Here is a 14,681-nt window from a genome sequence, read left to right as displayed (position 1 = left end):
AAGAAAAGAAAATTTGAATATATATAAAAGTATTACAATGACTGGCAACAATGAATGGAGTATATCTAAGATTCATATACTACAAAGATGATAATTATAATAAATAATTATTTTTTATTATAAATATTTAATTAAAACTTACACAAGGATCTGAGTGAAAAGAATCTAATTTGCACCTTTTTTGACACACAGGTGTGAACACAAAAATTCTTAAAAATAGTGTGAAATTAAGAAGAATAATTATTTTTTTTTTCCTAATAAAATCAAGGAAGGAAATCAAATAATACACTGAATAATGTTAATATAATTTAATTGGTATTTGTTATATTTTCTTAATTATTCAGGTTTAAATATAATTAATAAATATTTGGGTTTTTAAGATCGATAATTTAAGGTGCAAGAATTATTATTTATTCCATACCGATTTTTATCAGGGTTTATCAAAAGTAGAATGTAATAAAAGAAGATTTTAAAATATGAAGAAAGTAATAGTATTTTTCATTATATTATATATTAATATTAAGTAAGTTTAATATAATTAATAATTATATTATCGAATTATGAATTTTATTACACTAAATATTATTTAGTACAACGATATTGTGTAAACAAGTTGAATTATTAAAGTTGATGGATGATTTAAAGGTAGATTCTGGGAATAGAGTTCGTATTTTTTCAAATTCTAATGATATGAAGCAAAGGTCAAAAACTAGAGATTCAGTAAGAAGAAGAAATGCCAGAGAAATGCAAAAATATTGCTCTTCAAAAAAGATAGGTAAGTTAATAAAAATGAATTTGATTAAATTGATTAACAATCACTATTTTATAAATATAAAGCTGATTTAAGAGGAGATACTGAATACTCTAGAAAAGATAGAATGCTTAAAGATGCTAGTGAGAAATCTTCTTCAAGTACTAGTATAAAAGCCGAAAGTTTGGAGCATGATCCAATTCTTGACGGGCCTGATGAAATCATTTCAAGTAAAGGTAAAGATAGGTATAGCGTTGGAGGTGATTCAATTAGTTCGATTGATTCCTCAAGTTCCGCCATTTCTAGATCTCTAAAGGATTTTGCAACAAAAACTGCTAAAAAAGCTAAGAGGAGAGTAAAAAGACGTTTAAAGAGAAGAAAGAAGGGGTCATATAGTTTAACAGCTGATGAAAGTGATGGCAATATGAGTGATACTGAAAGTAGTGATGATGAAGATAGTTATAAAAGGCGTAAAGGAGCCAATAAAGGATCTGAAGTTGAGTTAAAAAGTACAGGCAAAATAGATAGTGATAGCTTTGTTAGCTCTGATGATAGTACTTCAATTGGAAGCCAGGATGCAAAAAGTATAGGAGATGATTCAACAACTTCAAGCACTTCTTCTATAAAATCTGCCGGAAAGAGAGCAGCAAAAAAACTCAAGGATAAAAGCAAAAGTTTAAAACGTCAATTAAGTAAATCATTGCCTAATTTAAATAAAAGTAGAAAGGGTTCATATTCACTTACAGATGATAGTGATGATGAAAGTGAAGGCGGAAAAAAAGGAAAGAATACTATATTTAGTGGGTTTAAAGACAAAACCAAAATAAAAAAGAAAGGATTACTTAGTTTAATTAATAATAAGTTAAGCAAATCTGCACCAGAACTTGGTAGTCAAGATAAAAAAAATAAAAAAAGTAGATCAAATCCAATGAATAGATTACTTGCTAAATTCCATAAAAAACGACCAAGTTCATCAGAAACGAGTGAAGGCGAACAAGATCAAGAACAGAACCAACAAACAAGAAAAGACAGGAGAAAACAAAAGAAAGGTCTTATAAGTCGTTTGAATAACTCTATGGCTAACTTAGCTGGACGAATGAAAAAAGGTGGCAAACATCAAAAAGATGAAGAAAAGAGAGAGAAAACTAAACATGGTAAAAAGAAGAAAGCTCCAATTTTGAGAAGGATTTTTGGGAAAAAAGGCTCTTCAAATACTGATGAATCAAGTTTATCTGAAATTCCTATGAGTTCAAGAGGACAACAACCAACATTTTTTGAAGAATCGCGAGGAACTGATTCATCTTCAAGCGAAGATGGGAACGAAGAAAATAAAGAAAGCCAAATAAAACTAAAGGATAGTCCTACAGCTGATAGTGAACAATCTGACAATGAATCATCGCTTGAGAACATTGATGAGCTTTTAGAGGAAAAAAAGCCTTCAGTTAAAAAGGAGAAGCCCACTGTTCAAGAAAAAGATCCTAGAATTGTAGAACCATACGCAAAAATTGATAAAAGTAAGAAAAAGTATCGAACTAATAAAGATGATAGTAACAAAGGAGAATCATCAGCAGGAGTTCAAGAATCAACAAAAGAGCTGCCACAAAAATCTACAGAAGATTCAGTTTCTGGAGATGAAAAAACAAGTAGTAGCACAAAAGATAAAGAAGAAACTTCTTCCTCTACTGCACCAGATTCTGATCAAGAGTCTACTTCTAAATCTAGTCCTCCTCGAGTAAAACCACCTTTGAAGCCAAAACCAAAATTTTTAGCACCACCAAAAAATCCTCCTAAAGTTTCTCATATATCACCTAAAACACAGAAAACCTCTGATCTCACCAAATCAAAAGAAACCTCATCTACAAGCTCTGATGAAGAAGCTCCTCCAGCTCCTCCAGCTCCTCTACCTCTACCTGAAGAGCTTCCACCACCACCTCCATCTGAAGAACTTCCACCACCACCACCTCCATCTGAAGAACTTCCACCACCACCGCCACCTTCATCTGGAGAACTTCCACCACCACTGCCACCTTCATTTGGAGAACTTCCTCTACCACCACCACCTCCTCCATTAGAAGAACCTCTATCATCTCCATCTGATGAGCCTTTGCCACCACCGCCTCCTGAAGTCTCTTCATCATCAAATGAATCGTTATTAAAAGAAGAAGCTTCTTCTGTATCTATTCCACCTGCACCTGCGCCTGCACCCGCACCTCCACCTACATCTGCACCACCACCTCCTGCACCTCCACTTCCACCACCTTCATTTCCACCATATGCAGCCTCTTCACAATCTAAATTAAAATTGGGAATACCAAAACTAGGAATAAAATCTAAATCATCATCTGACCTAACAGCAACATCTTCAATAGACAGTTCTAGCATAACTCCAGAGACACTTCAAACTCTAAGAAGTAGTCTAAAAAAAGTTAGTGCAGACGAAGCGAGTAAAAGAAAGAGGCAAAGTAATTCCTTCCCAGGAGCAAGAAAAAGTAGTGGCGGTGATTTGTACAAATCACTTTTCGCAGCCATTGAAAAAAGAAGAGCAAAAATCAAAAACAAAGATGAAGAAACTTCAAAAGAAGATGATTGGTCTTAACCTCCAACTACTACATGCTCTATTCATTAATCACAAGTGGGAAATACCAAGTTAAAAAAAAATTATAAGAATCAATTCATTTAAAAGCATTCAAATTTTACTAATTATAAAAAATCATTACTCTGCTTTCATCTAGAGTCAATGCAACACAGAACTTTAAATTATTTAAATAATAATTTAATTCAAAATCTACATGCTAGTCAAGGCTTATATATTTCTTTTTAATTATTTATCTATACACTTCACTTTTTTATCTAGTCACTATTTTTCCTTCATTAACGGCATTCCTATCTATACCATTACAGATACCTGCAGAGACGCGACGTACAGGCGCGCACGACATGTCTAAGCACATGCTTTATTTATTGAGAGTTATAGAAAATTAAAGTTAAATAGGGTATCAAGTAAGGAAAAAAATGGCACGAGTTAATTAAACCCTTTAAATATAATTAAACATTAAATCAATTCTCTTTTAAAAGAGAAATAAATAGATTTTGATTATCTTATAAATCATTTTACGATAATATCTAATATTATAATTTTCAATTTCCAGATTTTATTTATTCATAAATATTCCCTTAATTTTTTTAAAGATTGTTTCAAAAGTATTGGTAAAGCGTGAGTAATTCGTCGATATTTCAACTTTTTTTTTGTAAATAAGCCAAATCTTGAATTAGAAAGTTTATATTTATCAAAATCATGAAAATATTCAACTTATTATTACTAATTCTATTTACATTGGCTATATATTCTCAATCTATTCATGCAAATGAAGATGATGTTATTCCACATACAGGAAGAAAAGGATTAACTCAAGAGAGAATTCAACATTTTGAGAAAATTATTAAAGAAAATAGAGAAAAAACGCAACTTAGACCTGAATTAAAAGTTGTTAAAAGAACTAAACCACTTATTTCTAAGTTCCCTATTGAAGAAGGGTCTCATTCTGCTGCTGTTGATCATAATGGAGAAGTAACTGATGATAACTTTGTTGATCCTCTTCATGACGATAATAATGATGATAGTAACTATTCTTCTAATTATATTGAACCAGTTTCATCGGATATTGAAAACCAAACTGATATTGAAACTACTGATGATGAAACTAATGCTATTGAAATGGAGGATATTCAACAATCAAGAATACTAGAGGACGAAGTTTCTAATGATATTGATCAAAATGTTCAAGATGAAGAAAATAAAAGCTTTGGTAGTGATCTACCACTCTCTTTAGATACTAAAACAGATTTATCTAATACAAATCAAGAAAATCAATCTGAAAATGTACCAGTATCTACTTTAAATCTCACTAAGAGTCAGAAAAAGAAATTGGAAAAGGAAAGATTAAAATTAGAGAAGAAGGAAAAAAAATTGAAGAAACAAAAAGAAAAGGAAAGGTTAAGGTTAGATAAGAAGGAAAAGAAGAGAGAGAGAGAAGAAAAGAAGCGATTAGAAGCTGAAAAGAAGAAACAACTTAAGAATGAAAAGAAGAATAAGAATAAAAATAAGAGTAAGAATGAAGGTTCTGGAGAAAAATCCATAGAAAGTCCAAAAGAAAAAAAGAGTTCATGTTTTTCTAAGAAGAAAAAACAAAATTATGTTCAAATTGAATCTCATGACTCATTAGAGGAAAAGCTAAACAGTCAAGAAGTAGTTCCAGAGGATATTAATGATGAAGTCTCAACAGTAGCAAGTGAAAATGAAGTTTTCGATAACATAAGTTCTATTGATGAAGGAGAACAGACTGAAGCTGAAGATGATATTAAGGTAGAAAAATCAGAAGATCAATTTGAATTTGATGAAGAAGAAGAAGATTCTGAGATCAAAGCAAGAATATTAGCAGGAAATGAAAGTGATTTTAAAACTGAGAGAATTTCATCAGAAGAAGTACTTCAAGATAGTGATTCAGATTATTTAGAAGGTGATGAATATCAAGAAGATTCAAATGAAAGATATAGATTTAGTCAAGAATCAGAGGACCTAATTGCAAAAGAAAAAGCTGTAAAACCTTTGGAAGGAATTGAAATTGAAGGAATTTCTGAAGGAGAAGATGAAGATACTTCAAATATTAGTGATATTCCAGTAGTAAGCAATTATTCTTTAGATCATGAAGAAGAGAAAGATGAAGAAAATAAGAATGAGGATTCAGGTATTCAAGAATTAAGCAGTGGTATCGAACTTTCAAATGATAATGACAATGATATTATAAGTAATAATGAAATAGAAGTTTTGAATTCAGCAGATGATGATGATGATGTTAATGAAATTATAGTAGAAGAAGAAAAGAAAGTTGATGAAGACTTTACTAATAAGGATTCAAAGCTTGATGAAAGAGAATCTAATAATAAGGTTAAGTCATTTTTTGGTAAGATCAAATCATTCTTTAAGAAGAAGCCTTCTTCAGTAAACCTTGGCTGCAAAAAACCAAATTGTATTAAAAGACTTTCAAAGAATGATGAACCAAAGTATTCAAGTGACTTTATTCCAAGAATTTATTTATTATCTAGAAGTATACCAAAAGAGAACTTTTATCGTGTTCCAGAAATTATCTCAAGCTTAAGATCGGAATCAAATAGATTAGTATTTGCATATCAGTTAATTGATGGAAGTTTAATTCCATCATCAGCTTTAGCCTTAAACTCAAAGAGCTTCATTGTTAGAAGATGGGGTAAAAACGTACAATCTAAGCTTAGAAAGCTCAGATCAGAATTTGACTCATTGAAAACAAGATTAAGTTCAATGTATCATGAAGGTGTTATTAAGGGAGAATATGAACTTTTTATTGAAGAAATGGATGACTTAACTATTATGCTTTACTTGCTTGCAAAGGAGTTCCCAAGTAAGAATCACTTTGCAAGTATTGCAAAAGATATTTTAAGATATCCAGAAGTAGTATCTACTCCAGGAGAAAGACTAGTTTCTATGTTCCGTAAATCAAAGATTTCAAAATGCTCCAAGAAAACAAGCGAACCCAAACCAGAAAGAAATGAGAGCGATAAACTTGCTATTAAGACTTTGAGAAAGAGAATGAAATTCATTAAAAAGAGATTAAATTCACTAGGAAAGTGAATATTAACTAAATAACACAGATTTTGTATTGTTTGTTATTGAAATAATTTCTCACATGCGATCTAATATAGTATAGTTTTCAATATAGTTTCAACGATCTCATTTCACATTAATTAGCTTATTATACTGCATAAACGTTTCTTTTTTTAACAGCTTTTTCTTCCCTCCTTTAAAATATGCCAATATGATTTTTTTACATGCATGTAAATTTCCCGCCACCTAACCGGTACACGGAGGTTCCCGCCTAAAAAATTAGAATCACATGAAATTGACATTTAAAAAAAATAGAAATTTCAACGTTGAAATAAGAAGGAATAAGGAATTTGAGGAATTGAGAATAGAAAGAGAACTAGACTCATGCTAGATTGAGAGTTTTGCTTAAAAAGAGTTGTCTTAAAGTAAAGAAATTTTTAATTGTAACATATTTATATATATATACATAAATATTTGTATATAAATAAATTGTTTGAAAAAGAAAAGAAACAAAAATAGTCAACAGAGTGAAGGGAATACACTTGAATTAAAGCCAATAGAAGAATTAAAAAGAAAATAAAAATTAATGGATTACTAGGGAATGAGAATTTGAAATGCAGAATCAAAAAGCTGACATAGAGGTTAATAGGGGGAATTTTGGCGCCATGCATGAAGAATTAGGGAAGCATGCAAATTCAAAATATATGAAAAGTAGTGAAAATGGGGGTGAAGACGAGGATGACGATATTACTTGGTCTCAGGTTTTTAATATGATGTACAATGACGCTAAAGAGATAATTTCTCCTATATCAAAAATAGTGAATTATGTAGCACCAGACCCTAACGAGGTGGACTCAAGGCTAGCAAGAGCAGCTTTTGAGGAAAAGATGTCAAAACAAATCAAACAACCGATTAGGAAATATAAAATTGGGTCTCCTGGAGCAATACATGTTTATGATGAGTCTACTGGAGAGATGGTTTCAATACCAAAAAGGGATAATCTTCTCACACATCAAAGCTTAGGAGCTGATGGTAGTACTGTACTAATTAAAAAGCGAGGACTATTAGGAAGCTTAAAAGAAGAGAATGTCAAGGATCCGAGAGAAATTATTGATTCAGCTCAAAGTATTGAATCTTTTTATGGGACTGTCCGAGAAATGGAAAAAAAGAAAGTCTCTTCGGGTTTGGACTGGCAGACGGATGGAGGTCATCAAAGCGATTTATATAGTGATCATAGTAGTAATAGAGAATACAGTTCTCCTAGAGTCAAAAATACTCCTAGTACTCAATGCAATACTGATTCTTCTCCTTGTTTAGGTATTAGTAAAGAAAGGCTAAGGAAAAAAGAAGAGGATGGGAATGTATTTGAAAATAAGCAAGACTCACACATTTACAAAGAAGATTCAGAATGTGATGATCATGAAATTAATCAAAATATGAAAAGTATCCATAGTAGTATTTATCAGAAGGAGAAGGATTCAGGAGCTGAGTTAGTAATTCCAAGACTCTCCTTAACTGAAAAACGAAGATCTATTTCAAAAAAACGCTCAGAAGAAGATTTAAGTATTGAAAAAGATCATATTTCCTTTAGATTACATAGTGAGAGAAGACTTAATCACTCTAGAAATAGATTTGATAGAACACCACATGGTAACTATCATTCTCATGCATATACAATGGAGAATTTAGCAGCTACAATTCAAAGACCAATATCAACATCTAGAGAAGAAATACTCAAGTTATACTCAAAGGAAGAACTTGAGAAGATTCAAACCTTTATTGAAAAAGCTAATGAATTAGTTTATGAAGGACCATTGGAAAAGAAGAATTCATGGTCTTGGGGACATAAACTTAGATGGGTAAAGATATTTAAATGTGAGATGCATTACTTCTTATCTCCAAAAGAGTCAAATATTAAAGCAAAAGCACCTCTTGGAGTTATTAACTTCAAGATAGCAGAATGGAGTCTTCAAATATCTGATTCTGATGAAAAGACATTCACTATAGTAGCACGTGGAAATACAAGTAATGGGCGAGGGTATCAATGGAGGATTCCTTCAAATTCTGACCAAAGCAGAAAATCTTGGACAACTAGAATTGAAAAGATCCTCAAAGCTGCAGCATTTATGCAACAGCTCAAGGGAATTATTAGAATTCCAGCTTAAATGATTATTTTACGATATATAGAAAATTCAATACTTTAATCAAAGATTAAATACACATTTAACTAGATAGATATAGATAGGTTTTTAGTAATATGATAAGCACTAATATATATATATATATATTCATTATATTAACTATTCAAATCTACTATTAAAAGAATCTTTATAGAAGCTGTTATCGTGAAGCTTCGAAAAAGTGGTATCGTATTTTTTAGGCTTTGGATTATCCAAATATAGTATAGTGTCACAGTATGGTATATCTCCTTGAATAAACTCCTTATTAGAAAGAGCTTCTTTAATACTGGTGTTTCTATTGGCAGTAAAGTTATCCTTATTGAATAGATGAGTTTTATTATTGGGGTCAATTTCAATAAAATTAGTCCCAGATGAGTTACCAGCATTAGAATTGGTATTTTTTGTGGATGACCCGAACCCAAGATTAAAGCCTGTTGCTGTTGTTGCTGTTTTTTCTTTTCCAACTTTATCAGAATCTTTAATAGAATCCAATGTTTTACTTGGAAGAGCCTTATAAGTTTTTCCAGAAATTCCATCATGAAACCTTAAAATCTTTAAATCATTGTAAATATTAGTGCTTTTGTCCTCCTTGATGAACCCTGTTGTTCTACTTCTTTGGATGTATCCTGCTGTATCTTTTCCTGAAAATGGTTGAACTCGTGATATGTTATTACTTTTAGACATATTACCCAGAACAGGTTCAAAAACACAACTAGAAAGGTCATTTAATCCGAGAATATCATTATCAAAGCTCAGATCCGTAGCAGAAGCTGAGTACTGTAGGGAACTTCTAGGCTCTTTGGAAATAGATTGATTCCTATCTCTTACTTGAGTATTAGGACTTGGACGAAGAGACCCTTTTCTTTGAAAACTTGGGCAAGTTTTACTGTAATCATGGGTCCTTCTTCTTGATTGGCTGTAACTTGATTCTTCTCCAGAATAGCTCAATTCTCTCTTATCAAAACCAAAAGACAAAGGGGAAAAGATTCTTGACCAGGTAGATTTCTCCTTTTTGGACGAGTCTTTCATTGAAGACAGGGTTTTTGGAGTCAGAATTCCTATCATACTTGCAGAAGCTGTTCTGCCTCCAGAAATGGAGGACTTTCGTCTGTTGTTGTACCTCTGCAGTACAGAACTTGACTCACTACGCCTCATTCCACCTTCTTTATCAAGGTCCTTAATCAAATATTGACTTAAAAGAGCGTTAATGGCCAAAGTTGAGCATAAAGAGAGAAAATTAAAGTGTCACAGCTATCTTACTAACTGTGTTCGCTTCTAAGACATTTGTCTTCAAAGCTTACCTTTTTATTTCTCTTGTTCTTTCTGCCCTCTTTGATTTCCACTAGTTATTTGATTTTTTTTTTCATTTATTTTAATTAGGTTTTGCACACATTTGGCGCCAATTCAAAGTTAGTCAGCCCTAAAAGTTGTTTTATTAATAAATATTTATATAGAAGTTAACTTAAGAAAAAAATATAGTGTGTTCTTCGATCTATTATCTTCTGGAATCAAAACTTCAATGAAGCAAAGAATCTAGGCTCCAACTCAAATAGCCAAGAGCCTCCCACTTCTTTAAACCGCCATCACTTTTTTTTCTTTCTCGTCTTTAATTTGTATACCGCTCCTCCCCACTATTAATAGAAATTTTTGCATGTATGTCATTGCCAAGTAAACAGGCGGGAAATCCTGTCAATTATAATAACCAAGTATTTGGGTATTATATCCTTGCAAGTACACATTTTAGATTTTTTTTTTCTCTTACAGTAACAAGGAAAATGTATTTCGTCATTCAAAGGGGAACTTGAATTTAATGAGGGAAAGGAACTCAAGACGCAAAATAAAGCCGGTTTATTATAGCCCGAGCGAAAATGAGGATAGTAACGAGGAAATTGATGAAATAGAGAGTTTGGCTTCTCAAGATGGATCTATTAGAAAACGAGAAAGGATACATATTGAAGAAGGTTCTCGGGAAATCAACGATATGGTGGAGTCGATAGATCTCACTCTTGTGGTATGGCTTAGGAAGATGTATTGCAAGTACAATCAGCCATATTTGACGTGCTTGGATTGTCTAGAGCATTCAAACTACACAACAAGATTGGCAGAGGAGCTACTTATGAGTAAATTTGGCGCCAAGTAGGAAGGAGTAATCCTCCACGCATGCCTAGTGTTTATGGGATATCAAAGGACACCGGAATGTATATTTAGCTAGAGGAAATAGAATAGCGTCAATTATTTGGCTTATAGTGAAAATAACTACTTCCTACAAAGTTCGAACAAAGATAGTGAAATCGCACAAGACGGTACTATCTTAAGTATTCTTGGGAACACTCCAGTATAGAAATTTTGGAAGCCCCTTCTTCGGAATAGACTGGAGACAATCCTTCCTGGCGAAATCTGACCCTTACCAAGTAAGCTATGATTGAAGCTGTGGGTTTGGATATTGGTCTTGACAATATCCAAAGGGTGGCTTACAAGAGTTGCCACGGTTCCCGAAAATGCAGCTATAGAAAATAGCTTGAGGGTTTTTTTTGGACCACTGTCCGTCTCCCCCTGCAAAACTATCCTACTTCTCAGCTTCTCGGTTAAAGTCCAGTAGACTGCTGTAAATGGCACATCCCTCAGAATTGTAATCCATAGACCTGACCACAATTGATAGATATTCAAGTATCTTTTTGAATCAAAAAGGAAGGATCTATGCTTATTCACCTTAGCTCCAACTCTATTTATATTAAGAAATAACTCATCACCTATTTGAGCTTGAACTCGAGTCCTAATGAATTCCATTGGAGAAACGAATAGGGTTGTAATTGTTCTTGCTTGGATTCCAGCAATACCTGGAGAGAATCCCATAGCATTAAGAAAATAGTAGTAGGTGTTAAAGAATATTATGTTTGAAGGAATGTTAAACATCATTGTTGGCAACAGACCTGTCCAAAATGTACGTAATCCTCTATATCTATACAATTCTCGGATGATTCTCAATGTGTTAGTATTCTTTGGAATTTTATGCAAGCTTAAGCCCTTATTTGCATAAAATCCACGATTAAAAACTTCATTCGAATCTTTGTATATCCAATAATTCTTTATCACATCTAATGGAGTGCATGCAAGTGACACTGCAAAGCCATTCAAAAATGTAAGTCCAATCGGAGATCTAAGTCCGTGATACAGCTCGTCCTTATTATCCTCCTTTTTCAAAGGTATACTACGCATTAGTTGTGATAAAAACTTTGAATAGTAGGCCCCCTGTATTGATTAGAGTTAAATCCAGGGATCCCAATTAGGGATACCTACCACTTGAGAATACTGAAAATATAAGATGCTCAAAGAATTGAGCACACACTTTGTTTGTGAAAACTTAGACTTAAGAGTAAGGATAGAGTTAACTATTCAATTAGAGGGAACTATTTAGTATCCATTTGTGTAGTTTTATTCGTTATACTCTCCAAGATTGTTAAAAATGTTTAATATTGAGATCTATTTAGAGAACTTCAAATTCAAGCCTGAAACCCAACAACCCAGATAAACTATACTCCTTTCTATAGTTGAAGGAGCTTTGCATATTCAACTCAATTGTAGTGAGTGCGATTCCTTAAACCCACTTTGACCAGTAGGAAACATCTATGTTTCAACAACTAACACCTGCTCACCAATTCTTAGTGAAACAGGTCCCGTGCAGAAATACTCACACGTATCTGCAATAAATAAATATATATATATATATATATTTATGTTTATATTTATATGTATAATGAATTACCTAAGCTTAACTTCAATCTGATTAAATGTATATTTATATTTATTATCACAGATACCCATTAGCACCCATTTAATTCTTACTTTTTGTCTCCTTAATTATTCTTTTGGCGGCATTGCCCGCATGCATTTATGAATATGGCGGTAAAATTGCCACTAGTAATAAAAATACATATAATTAATGTTATAGATTTAATTACCGTTTTCTTTAATATAAAGAGTATAAATATGAGAGAATATTTCTGGGATGTTCAGGACGAATAGTGTTAACATGGGAGAAACGAAGAGTACTGTCAAGAAAGATTCGAAGGCGCCAAACATGAGCTTTTCGGTAAGTACATAGGTGATTGCAGTAGTTGGGATAGGGACGAATGAAAGAAGCATGAAAGAATCTTTTTTAAGGATTTTCCAGAAAGTCTTTCTGGAAGGTATGAGACTCAGGAAGCATGACATTGAAGGGTCCAAAGTATACTTGCTTTTGAGACTGTATATCCATTGGAGCTTCTTTTTAAATAATATAGTCTTCTTAATAGAGAGATAATAAATAGATGTAGCAATTCCCAGAGATCCTAAAATTTTCAGTCTGGGAGTTAAGTTTGTGTTGTAATTAACATCATATAGCCATAAAAGTTTGCTTCCTGTAGCTACAGAGTAGATAAATATGCTTATCAAGAAGTATTTGATTTGAGTAGAGAATCTGAAGTGATGGAGAACTCCTTTTCCAGTAATAAACTCCAAAGATGAATCCCAAACTCCAAGCAAAAAGAAACATGAAAATGAGTAGTATTTTGCAACGAGGTTATCCATATCGTAGGTAAATATACATGGCGTTACAAAAAGAAAGAAACCGATGATTCCATGAAGAGTTAATGCAAATCTATAGTTATTCATTAGATATGTGATTATATCCAACATCCCAAATAGAGATAGACAGAATATAAATACCCAACAGAGTTTAAGGTGGTGTGTAATATGGAATGCTCTTCCTAAATTTAAAACCATAATAAAAGAATGGGCTAGAGTAAATAGTATAAATGTAAATAAAAGAGTAAAAAACCTGAATCTTATTGAAATTGAGTTATTTTGATCAAGATCTTGGTATAATTCTTTTATATAGCTTTCTTTACGAACTAATCCATTAGACTCAAGCTCCACATTATTGTAACAAAGACTACTTTTGACATTATTTTCACAATAATTTAATTCATCAGCTTCAGCTACTACTTCGTGATTCATCACTTTGATCTTATGCGAAGAACATAGAATAGATATAATGAATGGAAATAAAGTGATCTTAATTGTTGGAATTGCCAACCAAAATATTGACTTGTTTAACAATTTAGATCTCACAAAATTCCGAATTATAGTTTGCCTGACAAATCTAAGGTATAATTTATAAAATGAAAATAATCCAATATTATCGTCATATTTCTGGTCAATAGGTACCCAATTTGGGAAATCTGGCATTAAATAAGAGGAAAAAGGCATTACCACAAATAATACCACAAAAAACATTGGTAAATATTTTATTAAAATTGTAATGAATACATATCGGAATTTAAACGGTGTTTTAAAATAAAAGCTTCTTCCCAATACATAGAAGAACAATATTAATGAAAATGATAACCACGTCCCAATATATCCCAATAGAGTTTGAGAAAAGTATGTAAAATGGCCATTTTCTGAGTAGCTATCAATAATTGTAATTGTCATCAAAAACAAAAGAGAAATCGTCTTTAGATGCCCATCTGTCAAGCAGTTAACTTTAAATTCAAAAACATTATCATTTTGAACTTCACAAATGTTTTCTTCCATTTTCTAAAATCTCTTGAAATTTTCTGTCTTTACCAGTATTTTTACTTGGGGACTCTGATTCTATTTAATTACAATCAAACCTAACATAAAATATCCATAGAATTTCTTTCTTTTTAAAGATATTGACTTATCATTAACATTAACTTGTTTTTCTAAATTGAAATATATTTATTTTTTTTCTAGCAATGGGTGGTAACTAATTTTAGGCGCCAACATTCAAGATCATCAAATTTGATTATTATGGAAAATTCTATTTAGAAAAAAAACGAAATTACTCACAATTCAACTCACCTATATTTTCATTTAAAATCAAGCTTAAGTTCTTAATTAATTCTAATTCTGCTTTAAATTTGTACTTCCATTACAACTCTCCCTTTATCGATCAATTATTATTTCTAATCCCACTATTTTATATTTCAAAAATGTCGGTACCTTTTTTGGCGCCAACTCCTAATTGTGAAATTGAAAATTCAAGATGTAATTATTATTAAAAAAAACTTTTATTCTTCATTAAATTGCATAATTTTTTAAAATTTTT

At 31.9% G+C, this 14,681-nt stretch overlaps 7 protein-coding genes across 7 annotated transcripts; 4 read left to right on the top strand and 3 right to left on the bottom strand.

Annotated features, from left to right (window-relative positions):
• Nucleotides 1-812: 812 nt before the first annotated feature.
• Nucleotides 813-3,347, top strand: cgd6_3930 (hypothetical protein; the record flags this gene model as incomplete). Its single annotated transcript, XM_627730.1, has 1 exon — nt 813-3,347. A coding segment is annotated over one exon (2,535 nt), but the record flags the coding sequence as incomplete, so codon positions are not given.
• Nucleotides 3,348-4,046: 699 nt separating this feature from the next.
• cgd6_3920 (hypothetical protein with signal peptide) lies at nt 4,047-6,416 on the top strand (the record flags this gene model as incomplete). The annotated part of the gene is made up of 1 exon (XM_627729.1): nt 4,047-6,416. One exon carries the CDS (start codon nt 4,047-4,049, stop codon nt 6,414-6,416), a length of 2,370 nt encoding a protein of 789 aa, XP_627729.1.
• Nucleotides 6,417-7,003: 587 nt separating this feature from the next.
• Nucleotides 7,004-8,554, top strand: cgd6_3910 (pleckstrin homology (PH) domain containing protein; the record flags this gene model as incomplete). Its single annotated transcript, XM_627728.1, has 1 exon — nt 7,004-8,554. One exon carries the CDS (start codon nt 7,004-7,006, stop codon nt 8,552-8,554), a length of 1,551 nt encoding a protein of 516 aa, XP_627728.1.
• A 135-nt stretch (nt 8,555-8,689) lies between these two features.
• On the bottom strand, nt 8,690-9,724 carry cgd6_3900 (hypothetical protein; the record flags this gene model as incomplete). The annotated part of the gene is made up of 1 exon (XM_627727.1): nt 8,690-9,724. The coding sequence occupies one exon, from the start codon at nt 9,722-9,724 to the stop codon at nt 8,690-8,692; it is 1,035 nt and encodes a 344-aa protein (XP_627727.1).
• Nucleotides 9,725-10,379: 655 nt separating this feature from the next.
• cgd6_3890 (hypothetical protein) lies at nt 10,380-10,709 on the top strand (the record flags this gene model as incomplete). Its single annotated transcript, XM_627726.1, has 1 exon — nt 10,380-10,709. The coding sequence occupies one exon, from the start codon at nt 10,380-10,382 to the stop codon at nt 10,707-10,709; it is 330 nt and encodes a 109-aa protein (XP_627726.1).
• Nucleotides 10,710-10,825: 116 nt separating this feature from the next.
• cgd6_3880 (mitochondrial carrier protein MRS2 with 2 transmembrane domains) lies at nt 10,826-11,785 on the bottom strand (the record flags this gene model as incomplete). The annotated part of the gene is made up of 1 exon (XM_627725.1): nt 10,826-11,785. One exon carries the CDS (start codon nt 11,783-11,785, stop codon nt 10,826-10,828), a length of 960 nt encoding a protein of 319 aa, XP_627725.1.
• Nucleotides 11,786-12,520: 735 nt separating this feature from the next.
• Nucleotides 12,521-14,143, bottom strand: cgd6_3870 (hypothetical integral membrane protein with 12 transmembrane domains; the record flags this gene model as incomplete). Its single annotated transcript, XM_627724.1, has 1 exon — nt 12,521-14,143. One exon carries the CDS (start codon nt 14,141-14,143, stop codon nt 12,521-12,523), a length of 1,623 nt encoding a protein of 540 aa, XP_627724.1.
• Nucleotides 14,144-14,681: the final 538 nt, after the last annotated feature.

Source organism: Cryptosporidium parvum, chromosome 6 (genome assembly GCF_000165345.1).
Source record: "Cryptosporidium parvum Iowa II chromosome 6, whole genome shotgun sequence".
Classification (NCBI taxonomy): domain Eukaryota; phylum Apicomplexa; class Conoidasida; order Eucoccidiorida; family Cryptosporidiidae; genus Cryptosporidium; species Cryptosporidium parvum.
The sequence above is the reverse complement of the archived record's forward strand: the minus strand, read 5'-3'. Positions and strand labels throughout refer to the sequence as shown.